Genomic DNA, 24,839 nt, shown 5'->3' on the forward strand with positions numbered 1-24,839 from the left:
AAAATTATATTAAATTTTGAATTAAGTACTTTCATTGGTTATTCTAGACAGATTTTTAAAATTTGTCAAATTAGTTGCAATAGTCACCTATTTAAAAAAAAAAGTTAATTATTATCACAATATTACAATTATAATAGCGAAGAGTGTCATGGTCGTATAGACAAGTCCAAATAAAACAGTTTTGTCAGAAATTCTGTGTACCCATTGTTTCATTCATTTTACCTTGAAGAGACCCTGAAAATAAATTTGCAACTTGGTCATTTATTGTACAAATTATTTGTAAAAATATTATTGCGTTATTAATAATCTCTGCTATTGGAGTTTTGTTTGTTTTGTTTTGAGTGATTGTTTTTTTCTTTTGGTAGGTTGTTTTTAATGCTCTATTTTCAAAAATATTGATTATAAAATGGTATGTTAGATAATTTTTGGTTAATCATATATCAACATTTTTATTTTAGTTTAGAAAAAAAAGTGTAAAAATTTTGGGAAATAGGTATGTCCGGATCATCAGGCTGTAAATATGTTCTCAATTTTATGAAACAAAATGATTCCTGAGTAATTTTTTGTTGATCTCCCATAAATCCAAAAATACTGTTTTTTAATTGAAGGTGGTTTCATTTTTCTCCATCTTAAAAATTTATGTTGTGTTTTATATCTTTTAATAAAAACATATATCATGATTAGTATCTATTAAAAAAAATTAATCAGAAACAATAAAAAATCATACACTATTTTGGCATAGTTTTGTAGGCTACGTGAGCATGAGGTAAAAATTTAAGCGCGGTTACTCTAGTGTTTAATAAAGTTGAAATGAAGAATATTATTTTGTGTGTTATTGCTTTAGTATGTGAAAGTATGTGTTGACGATTCATGATTTATTGCCTCCATTGATGGCCGAAAGAATAGGCACGTCTTGTGGCTGGATGATATTGGTGAGATTGTAGCAATGAGCACTTTCGGTACCTGCTTCTTTTGGCCCTTGTTAAAAATAAAAGGAAAGATTTTTGCCAATGATTGTCGGCATAGACGAGTTGAATTTTAAATCTCTAATTTCTATAAAAATTTTAGATGCCTTTCTCAGATATAAAGTACCAATCATTTTATTGAAAAAATATGATACATATATTAAAATTAGAAGAAAGGAAAAAGTTACCAAGCGACATGAAGCAATTAAAGTTTTTTTTGTTCAATTAGTAAATAAATCTCGTTCATGCATATTATTCTTCATAATTTAAATGAAATACGAAATTCTTTATTGATTATAATCTTTGATTGACTCTTCTGTAATGTTGCTACATGTAGCTTGGTAACTTATTTTTTTCCAGTGTTGATGTGTAGACCCAGGGTTTGTTAATATTTGAAGCAATGTAGATGTCGATCATATCAAGCGAAAATGTATTTTCTTAATGGTGATGTAAAATGACATAGTGGTCATAAAGTAGTGCTGCTTGTATTGACTGACTATCGATGGTACGGTCTGTAGGGTCCATAGTCTATAGTCGATGACACACACAAATTAGTCCACCTAAATAGACTAATGACCGACGAAGCAATGTCATCATTTTCAATCGAATCCAATACATTCGTAAAATGCAACTCTATGAGTATTTCACATGAAATCGGAGGGCATCATTCTTCAGTACATTCACATCGTTCCTACCATGAAGAAATTAACAACAAAGGAACGTCGTCTATACAGAGACCAGAGGACGCAGCCAACGTCAGTCAGCTAGTTCAGTCAGCCCAACAAGATCAGTGCAGTTTGCTCGGCTCCAGAGTGGAGTTCAAGTGCAGTTACTTCAACCCATCATCGCCGCTACGCTCGTGCTACACAACCAAGTGCTGTATCTTATTCGCCATGTAATAAATATGCATTAAATAGCAACATCGCCTTCTCTGTCAATCTCTAACTGGGGTAGGAACTCCAACCAACCCTCAACTACTTTTATCCTACAGGTCTTCTGAATTCATAGTTCAATAGTCCTTTGTTCTTTAGGATTGTAGAATGAGTGTTTCATTGAGACTAATTTGCAATAGATCAAAATATTGGGTTAAAATATACCAAATTAATGTGATGGTATTGCAAATAGTCATATTACTTAACCTTATTTAATTTGTAAGTTCAGTACTAGGTGATGGAACAATGTATATATCATGAGAAGTGTTCATTATTTTGATTTGATTACTGGATTCAGTTGTGTGGAAAGATTGATTTTATAATTCTAGCACCTCCCGAATTCAGTGTTTAAATTAAGATTTCTACCAATCCCTAGTTCCCAGATGCAAGAAATGTTCATTTTATGTGGCAATGTGTCTGCAGCTCCTAGTAATTTACTGCTTAATTCACCTATGAATTTCATTACAGTGTTAAATAATTAAGAAAACAATAAATTTGCATTGTATTCCCTTTTTATTTTTCATTTTATACAAATTATACACATATACAATTTTAAATTCAGCTTACAATGGTTGTATATAAAAAAACCGAAAAGAAACGCAATCACAAGCAAATTAAAATGAATTTAATGTCTTAAAATACAAGATATTAAAAAAATTGTATTGAGAATAAAATAAATTTGTGACAGTTAAATATTAATATACAAGTGTTTAAAAGATTACGGTTAAATTTATGCACACAATTGTAACCTAATAGTTGTCCTTAAACATAAATTTAATGCATAAGAGGTACCTAACAAAACATTCATAACATAAGTACCGGGTGTCAACGTAAGTTGTCCGTTTTTTATCAAATGAAGAGAACACCAAGACACAACAAATTAGTCAATTATTCATAGTATCTTCAGCGTACACTGTGCAAATATCGTGAGCAGCTTTGGCAGCTTTATTTCCTCGATTAAACGTGAACAGAAGGAGGTATCAGGAATGATCACTTTAACCTACTTGACATTCCATCTTTTGAAGGCTGTAATCAAATTGAATAACTTAAAAATAAATGTGTATACAACTTTTACCATTGTCGAGGAGTGGACGAGGTGTGAAGAATACCTTGTCAGGACAGGAGGAGAGGAGGATTTAGACTGGACTGTATTGTAGGGGAAGGAAGGTCACGCAACTCCGATAACCTGCTGATGATGAGGCGTGACGTATGCTGGAACCCGGCTGGTGAAGCTGGCGGTCGAGAGACGCTGGCACAGCTCGTAAAAAGCTGGCGGTCTAAATGGACACCGGCACAGCTTGTTTGATGGAATGTTTGTTAAGCACTTCACTCGATTGAGATTCGATTAGTACGGCAATTTTAATGTTATTACCGGCACTCACGCGTATAATTATTGTGCGCGGAGTGCGATGGAAAGTCAGAAGGACAAGTAGGTACATAGAGATTGAGTTGATAGTTGATCCGAACAACCATTTTATTTTACCTTTGGTGCTCATTTTGAATTTGGAAAAAAAAGGATACAGCTCATGTTAACACCTAATAATATTATCAAAGTACACAAATATAATAGTGTTTATAAATAACTTAATATGTAATCATTTACATAATGAATAACTTATTTCAATATACTTCTCCATCATTTTTATATAACTTAATATTAGTTATTATGCATATCGGAGAAGATAACTTAAGATGAATCAGGGTAAGTACAACAATTATGTAGTAAAGTTATACCAATTTTTACAAGACAATCCCCCGTACTTTAGGACATATTTACTTAGTTCCATTAAAATTACTTTATTTCGAGAACTTTTGTAGATATATTTATTTAGGAATATGTACGAGCACATAATCTAGTTGCTTCAGCATTTTTAAAGAAAGCGCTTATAATTTTATTGTAATTATAATTGCTAAACAATAAGGATAATAAAGTCTGAAATACAATAAAATCGATTGAATCGTTATTTTGATTGATAGTAATTATTTCAATAAAACATTCATAGTAATGAAATCCACGCAGCTCACAAAAATTGGTAAAAAGCAAAGAAAAATTCGTAATCTTATAAAAATAAATCATTAAGTGTGTTTAGCAGTAACAATCGGATATCAGCAAAATGATATTCGAGGAATGTAATAAGTTTAAGTGCACTTACCCTGAGTAACCTTACTTTAATATTAGTTCCAGACTTATATGCACAGATGAAAAAACTGACTATAATGTTTATTCTTATATTAGGAAACATTAAATGACAATTCCTCTAATAATTGAATTATCATGTTTTGAATTTGGTAAATCTTTTCTATTATTAACAACAGAAGTTCCACTTGTTTGAATATCTGGAGATTTAGATTTGAGAATTTCAATTTTTGGTTTAGATGCTTGAAGCTCTTTCCACGTTTCACCTAAAGCTTTAGCGAAATGATCATCTACTGACGGCCCCGTAGAATCCTCTACTTCCATACTGACATCTTCCTCTTCAGCTGTCTCAGAATGCGAGGAATCTTCTTCCTTAGGTGACTTTGAGTTACCATGAAGAAATTTAGTACAGGGATCGCTTGCAAACATAATGGGACTACTGCCGCGATCTTTAGTGACGGCTTTAGTAGATTTTCCATTTGTGACTCCACTTGCTTCTTTGGTTTTACTAAAAAGTGTCATGTAGTCTGCTCCGAGAGATCTTCTGAAGTGTTCGTCAATAACAGGATCACACATGGACATTGAGCCTGCAAAACAATCCAAATATTATTATTTCTGTTTGAAGTACTCACTTAGTAATTTTATTAGAGAATATAGGAATTGTATGGAATCAAAGTAGACCACCTTTTAATTAATTTATAACATTAAAAAAAAAAACCCATTCAAGGACTTGAAATAAAGTGGTAATTTCTGAGTTAGTTTGATATCTTACTTGATGAAAAATGAAATATTTTTTAAATCAAGAAAGAAGAGAAGAAGAATATGGAAGTTAAGAAAAGGAAAAAAAAAAGAAAAATATGGTATAAGACTTGTTATTGGCTGGTTTAAGTAATAACTTTAAGGTTTAGTGCAACATTTACTAATTTGCCTACCTATGTATGCATGTTGAAAAAATCTGTTTGGCAATGGGTACTAATCACATGAAATATCTAAAAAATTTTGATTGTTGGCTTTTTGTTTTAATGAAAAATTCTAACAATTTTAATTATGAAGTAATTTAATGCTGGGCTAAGCTCTTAAATTAAAGGTACAATCAAGATTAAGGCAGTTATTATTCACTCAGCAGGAAAATTCCGTTAGTCTAGGTCTTAATATACACTATCAATACAACAAAGATCCAGAGTATGTGCAACAAATCCTGTCTCGACTCTGATCAGCCTCTCTGTTAAAGTGGGCGGAGGATCGAGAACAACTTTAAAAACTTGGGAGTTGATATAACTGACGATGGTGGAATGCACAAAGAGCTCGCAACCCACCTAGGAGTTGGTGGAGCAACTTTTAGTGCAATGCGTACTGTCTGGAACTCTAGTCTATACTCGGTCGTAATGAAATGCCAATTATTCAATTCTTGTATAGTGCCAGTATTTCTATATGAGTGCGAATCCTGGCACCTTACCAAAACTCAGAACATAAAACTTCTGAGCTTTGAGAGTAAGTGCTCGAGAAGAATATTAGGCGTAAGGTGGTTCGATTTCATAACCAACATTGAACTCAGAAAACGGACGCAGCAGCCTCCTATAATGAGCATTTTGAGGGTGTGGAGATGGACCTGGCGTGCTGAGGAAGCTTTAGGAGATCCCTTACCCGAGTTGTCTCTTCTTCATACCTGCGGGCTCCCGCCGCCTTGGAAGGCCGTCGATGACGATCTTTCAGCTTTATTCGGCGGAACTAAGGGACGCGGGATTGGCTCGAGAGGGGGTGAGAGTGCTGGCTGGCGATAGGGTGTCACACGCTCACTTAGGAGCAGATATGTAAAAAGAAGAAAAATAAATTATGGTCTCATACCTGGTACGTATTCCCCCTTGCCGATGTCCTTGAGCGGCGGCGGGGGGAGGGGGGCGAGCGGTGCGGTGGGCGCGTGTGTGATGATGACGCTGGGCCGGAACAGCAGGCCGCTGCTGATGGTCTGCTGGTACGAGGGCGGGGACGAGCGGGCCACCTCCTTCAGGCTCATGTCCAGGGGGCACTCGACGTACTCTCCACCCTTACAATTTTCTGCAATTAGAGAAAAGTGGTTCAGAATACATCGACATCATTATCAGCGTCATCGAAACATTTCTGGAGTTACATAATCTTTGACAGCTTTAAAAAATTAACGAATTTTTCGTCAGCGTTTATGAATATAAAGAAGCTAGGAGCAAATACCATAACATACAATTTAAACGGTTTTTCCTAAAGCTAGGGTTTCCTAGGACAGCGGTGCCCGTATTTTAACGACAAATCGCGATTGCTGTTGCTGTTGCTGCTGCTGAGCGCTGTTTCGTCACGTTACTTATCGTACTCTACTTACGTTATCGTCTTTGTAATTTACTCGATTTTGGGGGCATTTTTAAGTCATAATTAACTGTTTAACATAGGAACACTCCCCCCCCCCCCCCCGCGCATGATAAATTTCAACGGTGCTGCTGAAACTGAACTTATGTTTTTTTGTGTTAAATACAAAATATATATAATACCTACGTTCTTATAACACACAAAACGATAAATCAATCCTCATACCACTTTCATACACGCATTTGTCTGATATTAACGTAAATAAATAAATTGAGCGGGAATGTTGCGTACCTATCATAAACCGAAACAATTCAGACAAAAACGGACACCAATTCATTGGAACAATACGCACCATCCCTCGGTAAAAGCACTTCCAGGAATCAGCAAGCAGCCCGTCAGCCACATGTTACATACATTTTACAAAAGCTACCCTTTGGATATCTTTCTTTATTTCGTTAACCATAATGTTGAAACAGTGCTTTATTAATTTATTTTTTATTGTTTACTTTTTAGCATGAAGATTTGATAAATTATGTACTCTGTTAAACGTTTATTTTTTAAAAATTTATTGGTAAAATTTTAAGTTACTAGACTTCCACTCGTCCATGCGCTTTGTAGCTGTAAGACGATTAGTAATCTTGCTTCAATGTGTAAATATTATCAACTTTAAAATAATTAAATTTTGTAAATAAGGTCTAGAATTTTAACAGTTCATGCGCTCAGCAGCTGCAAGACTTGTTATAATTCAATTGCTATTTAAAAAATGTGTTTTTTAAAATATTTATTTTTATATCATTCAAACACTTAACTTCACTGTCAAATTAAAACATATTAAAAAAAATAAAAAATTAGTTAATTGATAACCTTAGATATAATTATATCAAAATATGGAAACTTCACTGGTCCATTAGAGTTAAGTTTAACTATGTTAACTAAAAAACTATTTAATTAAATTGTACAATTGTACTGTATGTTTCCTGAATAGAAGAAAAAAAAAAGTAAATGGGGGCTAGATTACTTAACGTCCATGCGCTCTGCAGCTACAAGACATGCTGTAATCAAGCGCCTATCTGTTATAATATAAATTGATCTTAATTGGAAACGAGGAACTTGAATCTCAACAGTCTATGTGCTCTGTAGCTGCAAGACGTGCTGAGATATTTATTTATTTTATAGCGCCTTAAGGTGGTTTTCACAAAAATGGTACTATATAAATTATCCAACTATATTTAATCGTTTCGTGGTAAAGTAAAAAGAATATTGTTGTGTTCTCGGCACGGGTAACCTAGCGAGGACACATATATTATATATTATTGTTTAAAATGTGAAAAAAAAAAAAAAATACAGACAGGCGTTAAAACCTTGAACCTCTTATCCGAACACCAAGCAGTTTACTTAATTCGTAACAAATAATGTTTCGATAGAAAAAAGAGTATCACCTTTCGGTAAGTTTGGTGAGCCATTTTCCCATGTAAAAGCACCATCGGAGTCATGTACCAGGTCCCCCTCACTGTGGTGCTGGCCATCCTGCCGGAGACGGCTCGGGGGACGCTTGCATGAGGACTTGTCGTTGAAGGACTGAGAGCGAGAAGCCTTACTTCCTAGTAGCCCGGGCTCTCTGAAAGGGCGGAAAACAAATCATTAGAGAATAATAACCTTCGCTAATTTTTAAAGCGCTGTTTTTGTTGTACGCCGTCTCAAGGGCGAAAGTGCATTACAATAATTGGTAAATTTAAAACGATTAAACTTATTTTTTAAACTTTTGATAACGATGCGATGCATGAGAATATTCAAGATCTGGAGAGCGAAATTCTCCGTAATAAACAAATATTCGTAGTATAAAGTATACCGGTGTTTATATTTACATTTACATAAGTGAATTAAAGGGAATTTTATCAAGCTAAATGTTTCCATTTTACGCAAGAATAAAAGAAATATAGATATACTTAAGAACTTTATTCAAACATGGGTAGAATGGTGAATGTTGCACATATTGTTTGACATTAATCTTTTTTATATTGATGAAAGCGGGATTCATTTGAGAACATTTATTTTATCCAATGTCCGAGCGGTTGATATGGTCGCTAAATCGATACATTAAAATTTTAGAAAAACATAAAATGATGAATATTATAATTTATTTGGTTTTTGTATATTTATAGAAGTAAAAAATGCTATTTATGTCTCGGTAAGCACAGATCCTTTCATTACAGGGCTGGTATTCTGAACGCAAAAGCGCGTGTAGAAAACGCATTTTTAGCGCGTATTTACGTGCGTATTTATATGCGCGCTTTTGCTTTTAGAATACCACCCCAGCGGTGATATTCTGAACCGCTGGAGTGGTATTCTGAGAGCAAAAGTGCGCGTAGAAAACGCATTTTTAACGCGTATTTACGTACTACGTCTAAATGCATAAAAAAATTACGTTTTTAATGCACGCTAACAGAGATATTTCTTCGCGCGCAATTCCGTACAGAATACCAGCCCAGGGGTGCATTTATAAATCTTCTCTACCCCCTAGAGAGTGGTTAATTTGAAGATTTTTATTTATTTAATGCGACTACACTTTGCTTCATATAATGGCCACACTGATAATTAAACGTCAAATAGAGTATAAAACTGCTTCAAAAACGGAAATAACATTAATACGGTTTGGTTAATTCAACCTAATTAAGTGTTTCGGGTAATGCTAAAGGTCGCAATAATGTTCTAAATGAAAATCATAATGTTTGGTTTCCCGTGTTAATATTTTTTGACGTTTAATCATCAGTGTGATATGAAGCAAAAATTAGTCGCATGGAAAAAATAAATATCCCCAAATGAACCACTCTCTAGGGGATGAAGAAGATTCATAATTGCACACCTGGGGTGCTATTCTGAACCGCTCTCGCGGCACGAGAAAACAGTTTTTCTCGTGTATTTTGTGTGTAAATACACGAGATAATACGGCCGCGAGAGCGATTGGAGCTATAACCTACTGAAAACAAATCGACCCTTAACGGACAACACCGCGTAAGTCATTTATGCTATTTTCGTTATTTTTATATATTGCTATTTTTATGTTTATTTGATTAAAAAGCATAACTAAATTACGCCTTAAAATGAAACGTTAAATTATAAATTGTGACCTATTCAAAGCCCGAAGTCTAATTCCTTTTAATTTACAACAAAATTCTGTAGCCATTCTGTAAAAATGAGCAATGTGGTGTCGTTACTTAAGAAATGAAATACAAAATAAATTTAAGAGGTGGTCTTATAACAACGTGTTTTATTTTATAAATGTAATCATGCGATTCCACAGTGTAAGTGCTAATTCAATAAATTATATAGGTAGCTATAACGGTATTTCAAAATAAATAGTATTTAAACTGTTTCTAATTCTGTAATTCTCATTGGGATTTTATATCGATTTCATTATTTACTTCCATATTTCATCACATTTAACACTTTGATATATATTTCGATAGTTATAAACTAAGGAATTAAACCTTCTTATGCACATAACATCACCGCTGTGAAATAATGATGATAAAATAGCAAGGCATTAATACAGCAATTTCATTTCACATGCTAAGCTAAATAATTTCGCATGTTAATGAAATGAAGTACGAATTGTGATAATCATCAGCATTACCTGTGCTTATAGTCAGGAATACGAGTAGTTGAGCGTCTATCTCTACGCCACTTGGAGGACGGTAGTTGCTTGGGGGGCGCGGCGCCCTCCGGGGGGGCGGGAGCCGACTCGGGGGCGCATTCCGACCCTGCCGTGGGGGCTTCTGAAATAAGGCAAACAAGTATGTAAGTAAACGATTATTACGATCGAAGAAAACTTATTTGTGATTCTCGATAAATATAACAGTTGCGTATGTAGTTATTAACAGAAATGTAAATAACACAAAATGAAAATAAACACAAGTTGCGCGGTTGCTAGTAATTAATTTTACTACGTAAAAAAATTACCTCTCGAAAGACATATATTTATTGTTGTTATTATACAAATTATAATAATTATTTCTTTGTTTAAAAAAATAACATTATTCTTATTATTTAAAACCAACATAGGTACAACAATTATTATGAGATTCTAACATTAAGCATAAGGGATAAATCAAAATATTCCAATTATATGCGGGAAATAAAAGGATTTTTAACCCTTTTGTTGGCAATGCTTCCGATATGATACACGATAGATTTTTTCTCATGAACAAAAACATCAGTAAAAAAGCATTCAGTTAAAACTTATTTACCATATTTTTCATTCTTTACTCCATTGTCACAATTCATAATTAAACAAAAAAAAAACATTTTTTCGTTCTGCCAAGAAAAGGATTAGTACCTATGCAAGAAATTATGTTTTTTAAAATATTTTTTTTGGCAAAAGCGCAATGTATGCTTTCAAATATTATTTACGCAGTCATTGTAAATTATTTATAATATAAAAAAATCGTACATTTGTAAAAAAAGAAACATTTAAAACGTATTTCTTGGCAGGGGATTTCAATTATGTAATCAAATCATGTAAATGTTTTAACCATAAAATACTCAATAAATAATAAATATTATATCGTTAACTCATAGGATTCTAAAAGAAAAAACAGTGTAAAGTTTATATTTGAAGCACTAACTTTGTGGTTATTCATTATAATAAAATAAAACAACTTTGTTTTTAACCACTAATTTTTTTTTTTTTTGTAACTAACTACGTAACTAGTTACATAAACCTTGACAAAGAAGCTTGTTTGCTTTGAAACCGGTAGGTGAAAAATAAAAATTAGTGGTTAAAAACAAAGAAAAAACAAAGACTTAATTTTAAGTTTGCATAAAAAGATATCCATGCCGAAGACTGAGAAGGTATTTCAATAATATTTTAAGTGTGTCCAAATGTTTGTAGACAAGATTGGATTTCAATCCCCAGGCAGTTATCATGGACACACTCAAAATATTGTTGATTCAACTAACTGGTATAAAATTTGAAAAGTATATTCAGGCGTTGCCTGGTAGGCGAAACAATTCATCCAGATGAATTTCACGCACATCATTGGTAAGCGTAAACAATACAGTTAGGAACTTTAATGTAAAATCTCCGATAACCTAAAACACTAATTAAAATATACGAGTACGCACGTTATAATTGTATAAAATATATTTCATAAATAACTGCTAATTAATAATATTTTTATAATAAATTGAAAACGACGTTAAATTAACTAACGGGTACACAAGTGTCCATCAAAGAAAGGGCAGGAAGTTGAAGAGGATAAGAAACGTGTTTAAGATATAAATAACACAAAGTTCGTACATCGGTGGACATTTGATTCATAAAAAAAGGTTCTGTGTTGGACAACACGACACAAAAAGGGTTTAACCAAATATATTGTAGTCGTGTTGTGGATATTGTCAAACCCAAATCGAGAAAATAAACAGGTTTTAGCACCTACTTTTCATTCAATAATATTTTTACATCTAGATTATTAAATTCTAAAATATATGTTTATGATTCATATTATTCTTGATTGTAGTGATAAATTCTGAATGTTAGTTAATACCTATATTAATGTAGTTGTAGGAATACTATTAAAATAATAAAATATTTTATTTCTTTGGTTTTTGATAATCCATTTTTTATTGACGAGATAGTTAAAAGTCATCGATATAATAAGTATGTATTTACACCAAAATGACAGGATGAACTAAAATGTAGAGTAAAAAAAAAATTAATTATAAAGTAAAATTATACATTTACATAATAAACATTTAAGATGAAAAAGAAATAAAATTCAAACTTTTAAGACATGTTGTAAACAGTATATAAATAATATATAAACAAACAAAAACAAACAAACCATCACGCCGTTTCCCCGTAAGGGTAGGCAGAGAGGATAGAACGCCACAACACTCTATCTTTGCATACAGATCTCGCTTCCTCTACATTCATACATCTTCTCATGCACGCGCGCCGATTATTCCGACTTTTGACATGTCCATCTTTAAGTATTTGTTGGATTTGGTCATGCCATGTCTTTCTCGGTCTTCCTCTATTTCTGCATCCATCAACATTCGCATTGTAAATATTCTTAGCCGTTCTCTCGCTGTCCATTCGTTCTACATGTCCAAACCAGCGCAGAGCTCCTTTCTTGATTTTGTCGATAATGCTTGTCTCAGCCTTACATAATGTACGGATCTCAACATTTGTGCATCTATCGTACATAGTTTTACCACACATTCGCCTGAGAGATCGCATTTCGACAGCATTCAGCTTACTTTCATCCCTGTTTTTCCAAGTCCATACTTCGCTCCCATACATCAGGGATGGGACCAGGACTCCGTTGTGAACTGCCAATTTTGCCTCTTGTGACAACCATTTATTTGCCAAGGTCGATTTAAGTGCACCGTTCACTCTGTTCCCGGCACTCACCCTCCTTTCAATATCTTTCTCAGTCATTCCATCCCTAGTGAACATACTTCCCAGATACACAAATTCCTCTACTTGTTTTAGTATAACTCCATTCACAGTGATTTCACATTTAGTCATACTTTCATTTCTTTCAAAAACCATCACATTCGATTTATCGACATTCATCAGCAAATCGCTTCTCTTGCATACATCGTAGACCTTCGTTACCAAGAATTGCAGTTCCTCTTTGTTATTAGCAAGGAGTACAGCATCGTCAGCATACAAAAGACAATTGACTTTTAAATCACCCATTTTTGCTCCCATTTTTAAGCCTTTCAGTTCTTTCATGCAGTTATCGATATACACGTTGAACAGCCATGGTGACATAACACATCCCTGCTTCACTCCTTTATGAATGTCAAACCACGATGTGTATGATCCATTTACCCTAACACATGCTGTGCTGTCTTTATACAGAGAAGCAATAGCACGTGTTAGATTTACGCTTACTCCGTACTCCGATAACACCTTCCATAATTTTTCTCTGTCAACTCTATCAAACGCTTTTTGCAGATCGACAAATGCGCAGAAAAGCCTTTGGTTTTTAGCAAGAAATTTTTCTGTCATGTTTCGTAAAGCAAATATTTGATCCATACATCCTCTTCCATTCATAAAACCGCTCTGAATATCCCACACTCTATCCTTTGTAACTTTTCTTACTCTATCAATCAGTATTCTTCCATACATTTTGCCAACAGCGCTCAAAAGGCTGATTGCTCTATAATTTCCGCATTCTACTCTTGAACCTTTTCCCTTGTATAGAGGCATAACAACAGCCCTTCTCCAGTCTGGAGGAGTGTATTCCTCCTCTAAACATCGGTTGAAAAGTTTGTGCAGCCATACAAAAATTAAATAATATATGCATAGTGTAATAAGGAACTTCAGCCCTACGGGAAATTGGATACAAAAAATGATTTTTTGCGCGCGGTAAAAATTAGAGCATTAAATTGTACGGCAAAGTTTCTTGAAAATATACGAAAAAATATATAACAAAAAAAATTTAAAAACGCACAACTTTGAACGACGTCACTCGTTCATATGAACAAACCAATGATATGAAAGCTGTAAAGGATATCCGGTTTGCTTACCGTAAACGAACCAATCGGAAGATCTGACAGAGAAGAACCTCTGACGTCACACGCGGAGTTATTTCAGAAATAAAAAACTTTAAAAATTATAGCGCTGATAATACGATATATCGTCGTTGCACATCAAATATGGGCCATGTGACTCGGAGCACATTCTGAGAAAATCATAAAAATGCGACTTTTTGGCGTAAAGAAATTAATATTTTAAATAAATATATTACTTTATTGAACAATATTGTATTTTTCCTACTTCGTCCATACGCAGAAGTGTTATTTTCGGTTTAGTTTTTTTTTTATAAATAGTTTTTATCGAATTTTGGGGCCAATTTCAACGGGATGTAAATAACTCACCATTAGAAAATAGTCACGGGACCACAACCCGATTAGCGAATAAAATACGCAGGTTGTGTAGCAAATTTTAAAACATGAAAAAACAATAACATAAATATGAATAAAATTGTACCTGTTAGAGGTGTGTGAAATAACACAATACATGATTATCAAGTTTTGATATATTTTGAATTCATAATGCAATTTAAATAAACCCATTAACAAAAGAACCCCGCTGCGTAGTTTTAAAATAAATGATGGATGGAATAAGACGTTGATACTAACGCAACACAATACATATGGCACGTCGTCAAAATGTTCAATTCAGTAAAAACTCGGGCTTGAGAATAGTCAGCTCTTTTAAAGAAAAAATAATCGACCGGAGATTAAAGCTGCGAGAAAGAAGGTTTCGTGGGTTTTGAAGGTCGTTGAAGGCCATGCGGAGCTTTTTCAGTTTTGAGCGGGGGGAAAGGGCCAGGAGGTGAGGAAGGAAGTACTGCGGGGGCGGGGGGCGAGGACGCCAGGCGCTGGACCGGCGGTAGTGAGAAGGGAACCTGTTCAAATCTAGAACCTAAGCTAACAGGTAGAGCGATCAGAGTTGAATAAATCATTCGAGGAAAGGTTTGAGCGGAACAGAAAGCTTTGCATACGAATTAGACGCGATGAATTATATAATACTATACTTATACTGTTTTTAGTCATACACCTAAGTGTTAATACGGACCTAGGTTCATATTGCGTATTTCCATTATATTACTAGAGTGAGATGTCTTCGTGTCACACTAGAAAAATATACAGTTTTATAAATAAAGACAATAATACATATATCGTTAAATAAAGACAATAATACATATATCGTTAAATAAAGACAATAATACATATATCGTTAAATAAAGACAATAATACAAATATCGTTAAATTAGGCATAAAAATAGAAGTAGTAACGTTTAAAGTAAAATTTCGCATATATTTCTTCTTCTTCTTAGGGTAAAAGCGTTTTTTGTTGTTGGTTTTTTCTTCGCTTCCATTCACAATTAAGTTAGAGATAATACGTATAACAAAATGAAATGAATAAATATATTGGTGTGTGCACCTAATTAAGTTTGATATTTTGATACTAGCGGTGTAAAAGGATTAATACAGAGTAGATAACTATTTTTTATTTAGGTATAATTTATAGTAATATATTAATATATTATTTGTATATTAATTTTATAATTTATTTTTTTTTATATTTTTTTTTGATGAATTGAACGTATGATAATAATGAGAAAAAAAATTGTTTTTATTATTGAGTGTATGTATTAGTTATCTGTTATAATAAAACAATTAATGAATTAATTATTAATTATTAATTAATTATTTTTGATGAATTGAACGTATGATAATAATGAGAAAAAAAATTGTTTTTATTATTGAGTGTATGTATTAGTTATCTGTTATAATAAAACAATTAATATGAGTTATTTTGTTACTTATTCGGTCTTAAGCTAAAAAATAAAAAAGAACTATACTGTTTTTTGCAAAAGCGCATAGGAAAATCGAGTTTTCTACTGTAATTACGAACAAATGTCTTCATTATGTACGTTTCCCAAGGCCTTAGGCCAATCGTGATGCTCATGGAACACACAACGAAGTCATTTGAAAACTAAGATACAAAACTATACAAAAATAACTGTATATTTTTAATACACTACTAAAAAAGTTTACGTGAAAATTTAAAATAGTAAAAAGCGCAAGACGAATTTGCACTATGAATTATCTACAGTTTTATAAATTCAATTGATAGGAAGATTGATTTTTATTGCCATTGTACATTAGTAATGTACATAATTAGTTCTAATGTACACAATTTAGAATACCCTTAATTACCAGTTACCCGAGAAACATAAAAGTAAAAAAAACTTCAAAGACAAATTTACCCTTTCAATACGGATTGATATTATATTTTATTATTAATTTATAATAAAGCCACGATTCGACAAACTTTTACAAATAAACAGGCACAGCATTCTCACTGAAATGATTGTTTTTATTGTAGCGCGGGAAAAAAATACCAAAAATCCTTACCTTTTACTTTTACATTGCTTGCGACCGCGACTCCCCAATCAAGGTTTTGCGACCCCCCTGGGGATCGCGACCGACAGGTTGAAAAACACTGACAAAAAAATCAAATGTACTTGATTTACATGTCAATGATTCCATTTCAATAAGTTAAAACTTTAAGAAATATGGAGGCTTAAACATAGGCAAAATGGCGAATGTGTGTAAATAATAAGCAATCAATCCAGTCGACGAGAGGTCCATCAACCCAGTGCCTTGCATCAAAAGGGCCAATGTCAGATGTCATATTTTTCTTGACAACATTTTGTACAGGGTAGATATCAATTAAAAAAAAAACTATTTACAATATTTTGAGTTTGTCCAAATTTTTGTAGACAAGCACTGGATTCAACTTCTCTAGGAAGCTGTTAATATTAACATTTTACAACAAGTATAAAGAACACTTTAGAGAAGGTAATATAGAAGTCTAGGCATCTACAGGGCTTATGACAGGGCTTATGACAGGGCTTATGACAGGTCATAAGCCCCGTAGATGCCTAGACTTCGATCTTACCTTCTCTAAAGTGTTCTTCAACTCTGTTGTAATATGTTAAAATGAACTATTTTATGAATGCGTAAACATGTTTTTTATAATTATATTAATTGTCAAAAAATTCAGAGTTCATTATAAAGCCATAAAATGGCTAAATGATAACTCTCCTGTAATATTACGATTTCTGACGTTGTTCCTTTTAGATCCAAGCCACAGAACGATGATTTTATGAAGTTCAATTTTCACCTCTAAAAATGCCAGTTTCACCGGAGATATTTACGAGTATTATATTTGACTGCGCAAGTCCGCGTAATATACGATATGCTTCGTGAATACCAGAATCGGTATTTTGATGAAAGTTCGGCATTGACTGTTTATTTTCCCAGCAATGGGCGAGGAATACCGGAGATGTGGATTCCACACACGTACGAGGTTCCAGTGATGCAATACACCACACTGTACCATGGAGGTTGTCACTCTCCGTGGACCCGAGCACCTTCGCGGATTCTGGGAATTCCGACGAAAACCATTCTCACACTGCGACGTGTCTTCTCCGTACGTGTGTATGTGAGGGTATGTGTATCGTGTACCAAATATCCTTAGACAGAAATTATGCTCATAGGCAGTATAGGAGGTTAGGCACTCGCTTCCCGGCTTCCCGGGTTCCCGGCCAGGTCGACGCGACGCGCGACGTCGGGTAATATTGATGTATTTTTTATTTGTATTTCTTCTTTGCTTAAAAGGCCAAGAGGCCTAGTAACAGCAATAAATTACAGCACAAAATACCCAGGTTTGAGATAAATCACATTAAATTATTGCGGTCTAACCGGGAATCGATCCCTCAATGCGTAGAGCGAGCGTCTTAGTTATTACATCACGGGGGTCATCAGTAATTGTTTTTTTACTGTAATATTTCATAGTTTCTAGATTGGTGCCTGAAGCGTAAGACTGATCATCTTAACTGAATGTATATTACAAAGGTGCGGAAAAGGAATGATGATGATGAACGGCACTCAAGAAATGCTCGAAAACATGCGTAATTATTTTAAAAAGTACTGCAGTTTTTTTGTAACATATTTTAATTATAAAAACAACGCTTTCGCAAGTAGCATTGAATAATTATCAAAGTAGGTAAAGTGATATTTGATAGTGGTATAGTATATAATTTGTGATCAAAACACAATCGTAACGGATATGATTAGAAATATTATACCTTGATGCTCAGCAAGCCATGGTTGCCAAAGTGTGACATTAAATTTAGGAGACTTCGGAGGCTCCATGGATTTGTGGTAATATTCCTCACTACAATGCTGTGTCCGACCTGACAGGAAGAGGAGATAAGAAGTACGATCCATACTTCATTAAATACCAATTAATTCCAGAACTTTTCCTATTTGGTTACACACTATGTAAATCATAAATCAGCACTCGTGTAAAATCACAATATCACTTCCGTAAAAGTTGTAAAAATAAATTATGTTTCGCTTGACCCCAACACGCGCGTCCCGAACTTCACACTGCCGCTCTTCACGAAATTCGACCAAAAAATCTTTCAGCACCGCGTAAAAGTTACCGAGTTAAATCTTGATCTCACTTTTTATAAAGTCCGTCGCGGCTCGCGGCATTATCCAACGTCTCCGTGCAGGTAGAGCTCTGGAGCTACTAAACAAAGCGGCACATTAGGAAGGAACACATGGGTCGGTGAAAAAACCGGGCAGAGGAGATGGGAGATGAGATCCAGGAGTTTTTCTCTCTTTCTATCTTTCTTTGATAAAGCCTTCAATGAACTGAGCCCGCCGCTAGTCTGGACGCGGGAGTAAAAAACGTGCAGTAAGATAATAAAAAAATATCGACATTTTTCATCAATGAACACACAATTCAATTTTGCTCTTAAGCTATAACGACACCTGACAGATTTTGGATCGATGTTACGTATTTGGTTTAGTTTATTTTCTGTTTTCAAAGGGAACAAAACATTACACGAGCTAGTACAACGCAAATGTTAAATGGAAGCAACTAGAAGCGCAATTGATAAAAGGCAACGAATGGCAGAATGCGATTTGATACGATTAGTATAGGGCCGGAAGACAATGGGATGCCTCGGCAGATTTCCGAAGAACGGTCAGGATTTCTAGGAGGTGAATGTTGTAACTAAATTCCTCACATCGTGCGATAATTTGCAGGTGCCAATGGGTATCTCTAGCGCTAGGAACAATAACGTTCGATGAACCGGGGCTGAGGCAAAGTTGATCTACTTTGAAGTGCTTGGTCAGCAAAATCGTATTTTCTCGGAGAAACAAAATATCTTATTTTTAAATTACCCTGGATATTACGCTGTTATATATGTTTATATAGATATAAAATACGGATTTCGTACGTAATTCGGATTGAACCACTTATTATGCACTCGAACAATGCATGAGTTAGATACTAAAATAAATCAATGTTATAAAAATAAGATGTTTTATAGAAATTTCAAAGAGAATGCTTTGAATTAAAACTGTATGTTATCGAATGTATAATAGTATTACACATTAGAAAACAAAATAAATTCATTATTAATTTGTTCATCTTTATGGATAAAAAATTTAATTCTTTTAACTCTGAAGTTCCTGAACCCATTTTTAAAAGCATATTTTTCCTCTTCTTCTTCCTTTAATGGACTACGTATAAGTAGTATCAGCGCTAAAAACAATGTAGCAATCAAAAATGATGATCATGAGATGATTATACAAATGAAAAATGACATTAACAACATTTTGAATATGTCCAAATCTTCGTAGCCAATCTGTACTTGACATTCTAGAGAGTTTAACAAAATTATTTTACTTCACAAAAATTTAAAAAAACTATGGATGATAAAACATTAGTAGAAATGACACTCAAACCAGCCAATGGCAATTCTGTTATAATATCTAACGATTTCAGATAATTAAATATATTTTTAAGTACGCTTTTCACAATTTTAGAGTACCTACATAAAGAATGACACTAACAATTGGTATCCTGTTTCCTGTAACGATTTATACAGAAACAGAGTATGGAAATATGTGTAGTTATTTGCTGTCTCTTTTCCATCAAATTGTTGAGCGCAAATCAATATTTGCTATATCATAGATGTAGCTAGAATAGGAATAATGTGTCTATTACACGTCAGTGGATGTCGTATAATACCTGCAGGCCGTGAAGTTATCAACGTGGAGTTTATTCACGAACGCGGTGACATTTGACACGATTGTACATAAATAGGTAAGCTGAAACATGCATAATATTGGCGGGAAAATATTGCATAATGAGGGAGTGTTTGTGGCGACTGCCATCCTGTATCCTGACCCGAGATGCACTGAGCCACCTGGCCACAGAGTGCAGACTAACAACCTTGTTTGAATGTCTAATATATATGTTACACCCGAGCACCAAACTCCTACCGAACTATGTGAACCGTTCAGAATAAATCTCCAGGTATAACATAAATCATGCCTTATCATACCAACCGCAGCGTACCGTGATCGTTTTCGTTACACGAAGGTAAGATGATCAGTCTTATGCTTCGGGTGCCAGTCTCGGGACTATGAAATATTATAGTGTAAAATCCCCTTATGAGCAAATATTTCATGACGTTCCTCCCAGGAACAAAAGCCTAACGAACGCGTCAACCAATCACTACACTACAAGGCGTACTTATGTCCTCTCGATTTCCTATTTCAGGATTTTTACCTGAGATAGTCATAGTCAAAAAGCTCCTCTAGGGTTCTGGTTCTATTTCACTATAAACACTATTATTTATCCGCCTGAACGCTGCAGATAAGGAAAGTTTATAAAAACATAGGCGATCGATACAAAAAAAATCTCTAAAGAACACAGAGAAAATGATAGTAATAATTTTTATTTCGGCTCGATGTGGCGGGTAGTGCAATACCCGACAAAAACTTTTCTAAATTTAAATAAATTTGATAAAGTTTATATATAAAATGTGCGAATGTGTACGTTAAACTAAAAACGGGAAATGCTCAGGTAACCAAAATAAGGTTTGAAGGAACTAATACACTAGCTGAATTCATTAAATATATGTAGTCCACACGTTACAAAATAAGAGGCTGAGGAAGTTCGGAGTGTTGCAGGTAGAGGACGGAGAGCTAGGGAAGGTGTGGTGGGCGGGCGGTGGGTATCGCGTGTTAGTGCGGGAAATTATTGCTGTTTTCACCTATTTCATTTTATTAGCATGTGAAATCTATTAGCATGTGAAATCTATTAGCACGTAAAATGATTTTGCGATGTTACATTGATATGTTTCACAGTATTTTAGTTTTATTTTCAGTTGTTTAAGAAAATATTAGAAACGATTTTCTCTCATTTTTATTTGGTGAGCTGTTTCGTAACCATTTAAAAAAAATGTAATCCTAATAACCAATTATCATTAAACCGTAGAAATCATACAGAAAATGATATTTTTTTTATTAAAACTTTCATTAATAAACCCTTACGGGTTACATACATTTAACAAAATATGTTTACTTTTAAAATTCACATTCAACTGTTAATAGTAATATTTTTAACATCCATTGTAAAGGTTGTCTGAGTCTTTTGTTAAGTTTTGTCTGGTAATTTATTGTACAATTTCACTCCATGGTTTATTAGTCTCGATTATCATTTTCTCGTTTTAAAAGGTTGTATATGATATTTTTCTGATATTCTCGTATTGTGTTCATGTTTACTACAGTTCTTTTCAAGTTTTAATTCTTCGTCTACAATTACATCAGTGGCTAATTTATGAATAGATTTTAAGGGTTCTAGCTTAAAGAGTTCAGTTACACTTAATTGTTTAGTTAGTTTAAAAAGTTCTTTAGTTGCTGTTAGATAGGGTAGGTCATAATATTTTTTTTTGCTGTCTTTGTAGTCTGTTTATGTCATTTTGTTTTCTTGTTCCCCATAGTAGTTGCATATAACATATTTAAGTTTATATAACATAGTAGTTGCGTATAACATATTGATTTGTTAAAGTGTAAACACATATGTACCTACTCGTATGCGTGAAGTATTTTGATGTATGGTAGCGAAAGAGATCAACAAATATTGGGGGCCTACGAGATGTGGCCTATAGATAGGTCTTAAGAATTTCCTGTAGATACCACATTATGTTCTCAGCGGGAATGAAGAAACCAGGCACCTGTCAAATACCACATTAGAAAGGCGTACAGAATGGATACTTCGTATTCAGCGACGTGAAAATCTCCTGTTCAATATACTGGAGGGAATGATAAAGGGTTTGATTGGCAGAGGGCGTCCTCGCCGAGAGTATCTGGAGCAAATATGCTGGAGAGAAAGAATGTGTAAAAAACATTTAATATGGCGAGCTAAAAAACTTAGCGACTAATATTGCTATTGTAAATTGATTATGAATTCAAAATGCTAATGCTAATTAAGGCATCACTAGGGGCATCGTATGTTGTTATATCAGGGGAGCGAGAGGCAGGAGGTAGCAACTAGCAGCCAGCACGAGGAGCAGCCCGCGGGGCAGACGGCCATTATCCATATGTAATAAGTTTGCGTGCTCCTTTTCCCTTACAGCCTCTGGACAAACTGAGATTTGTGATGATGATGAATAAAAAATACGGTAGCCCGCCAAACTAATTATGGTGGCCGGGAATATCATTATTCTTTCACCCCGAGGGGAACACTCCGGCCTGTTCCGAGAAGTCTCCGAAACATTGTACGTAAAGAAAGATTATATTTCGTGCTGTGATGGACGTTATGTGATGCCCAAGGCCGGGTTGTAAGACGGTAGTCGCTTTCAATGAGTTATGTTATGTGTGCCCGCATTCGTAACAGGGAATAATCCACGGACCTCGTATGCTGTGGGAGAGGCTGTTAATTAAAATAGTTTATTTATAAAAATTAGGCAAAAAGTTCATCTGGTTAAACTTTTGAATACAAAAGTTTACCATTTCGTCAGTTGGTTCACTTCACCCGCAATGGGCTCCAATGTAACTAGCAATATTTGCGTCCCTGCTATACAGCTATACAGCTATACACGACAAGTATAAGCTACTTACATATTAAAATATTTTTTAACGATTTGTAAATGAAAACGTACTTCACAATATTGAATCAGCTTGCTTGAGAATGCTCTAATCGACTATTTAGTTCTTAAATACGAGTCGCATTTTTTACAAAATACCCTAAACGTTTAAAAGAAGATCACGCAGGTAACCGGAACCGTGGTTTTTTATAAACAACAATAATGATTCTTTAACAGATTCAAAATGATTCCCTACACATGCATCGGGAGTTGAAATCAGTGGTGGATGGTGCCTAGCGGCTGGAGATGCCTGGTGTCTGGTCTGCCCTTACCCGCTCGGGGATAATGAAGGATAATTGATTTGTTTTGAAGATAACTCCGCGCCATTCAGATTCTCTCTCATTCACAAATTCGAGAGGAGACTACGATTAGGCCGCTATGGAACATTCTGTTACATTCGTCATTTCGAATTCGATTTTCATAACAGACAGCGGATAGGGCGCGGTGTCATAATGTCGCGTGAAGCAAACGCCAATCTAATTTCGGTAAATTATATGGATACATTTTTATTTACATTTAATATTGAAATGTCACCATATAAATATTTAAATTGTTCCTTTATCCTTCTTCTTTCCTTCCCATCCTCTCTCCTCTCTTCATAGTATAGTGTTAATTTTTTTTATAAATATTTATTTTTGTTAATCTTTGCTTTAATTTTTGTATAAAATTGTAAGATTCAATATGTCCATGTATTTATAATTTTCTCAAACTGAACGGTTTGGGTAGGTAGGAAGAAATTGCCTTAAGGCAATATGCCCGCCCTAATGTATATTTTTTTTATTCATAAATTTCATAAAAAGTACAAGTTTTTGTAAAATTCTAAACATAACTACTTTTACACATCTAGTAAATTATATCACTGTAACTCTCCAAAAAAGAGACTAACTCTTGTGCTTGGAGAGTGACTTACACTGTTTTAGTTATATATGTATATTTATTGTATATGTATTTAAAGTGTCAAATAAATAAATAAATAAGGTAGTCGAATTCAAACAGAGTGGGTACATATAGTATATTACTGATACGAAATTATCTATATTATTTTAGTTTAAATATTTATTGATATGTAAGCTCCTATCGGTTTTGAACGTATAACCTTAATTTTGGAAATAGATGTTTTTGAAGCGGGCTTTTTTTTCTTTCACAATTTCGTTTCGTAAGTTCGTTCATTGAGTCATATACCCATCTCACTTTAACGCAATCAAAATCGTATTTCGCTCTCGCTCCCTCTCATACGACACGAATGAATTAACGAAACGAATCAATTAACGAACAGAATAAGGCAGCGATTTCGGCGTTGACTTGACGATATATAATAACATTATATGGGTAGCGATATTTTATTATTTTCATCCGCAAAACGCACAGGTACCTACTGCATATTTATTTAATATGTCGGTAGTACGGACTCAATATAAATATATTTCAACTGTCGTGTCAAGGGTATCCAAGTATCTACCAGGAATAATTCTGATTAAGTATAATTTGAAATGAGATAAGTCTTATGCCCGTATGCAGAGACAAAACTTAAGGTGAGGAAAGTACATTCTAATTTCAAATACAGAGAATAACCCGAAGGTGAAGACAATAGAATGTACTCTCCTCACCTTAAGGTTTGTCTCTGCATACGGGTATTAGTACCGAATGGATTTTATCCTAGAGGGATTCCACCAATATCTCTAAAAACATGATATATAAAACAATAAACGTTAAAATTTTGAAATGTCTCCGTAATATTTATTATACCTACGTAATGAATAAAGTGAAAAATATATTAACAAATACACAAATTCATGATTTGTGTAAATAAATAAAATATATAGTTGCGATGAATTTGATAATTCAGAGTTGATAGTAGATAACAAGTACTATGCGACACTGAAAAACACGCCAGGGTACATCTTTATGTTTAAATAATGTTGAT

General features: G+C 34.0%; 1 protein-coding gene across 2 annotated transcripts in view; it reads right to left on the bottom strand.

Moving 5' to 3' along the window:
- Positions 1-2,391: 2,391 nt before the first annotated feature.
- LOC148282793 (uncharacterized) overlaps positions 2,392-24,839 on the bottom strand; it is a 63,885-nt gene continuing 41,437 nt past the window's right edge. The window contains exons 1-5 of one of the 2 annotated variants that reach the window (XM_088224550.1): positions 18,050-18,464; positions 10,003-10,144; positions 7,808-7,986; positions 5,880-6,089; positions 2,392-4,621 (exon numbers count right to left, since the gene is read on the bottom strand). In XM_088224550.1, coding sequence (XP_088080676.1) covers positions 4,140-4,621; positions 5,880-6,089; positions 7,808-7,986; positions 10,003-10,144; positions 18,050-18,191 — 1,155 coding nt within the window. In that variant the 5' untranslated portion in view covers positions 18,192-18,464 and the 3' untranslated portion in view covers positions 2,392-4,139. Of the gene's footprint in view, positions 4,622-5,879; positions 6,090-7,807; positions 7,987-10,002; positions 10,145-18,049; positions 18,465-24,839 lie in introns of those variants that run through there. The other variant, XM_088224552.1, reaches the window with a different exon arrangement.

The sequence above is a fragment of the Micrasema longulum genome, unplaced genomic scaffold (genome assembly GCF_059751315.1).
Source record: "Micrasema longulum isolate JH-2025_06_02 unplaced genomic scaffold, ASM5975131v1 h1tg000294l, whole genome shotgun sequence".
Classification (NCBI taxonomy): Eukaryota; Metazoa; Arthropoda; class Insecta; order Trichoptera; family Brachycentridae; genus Micrasema; species Micrasema longulum.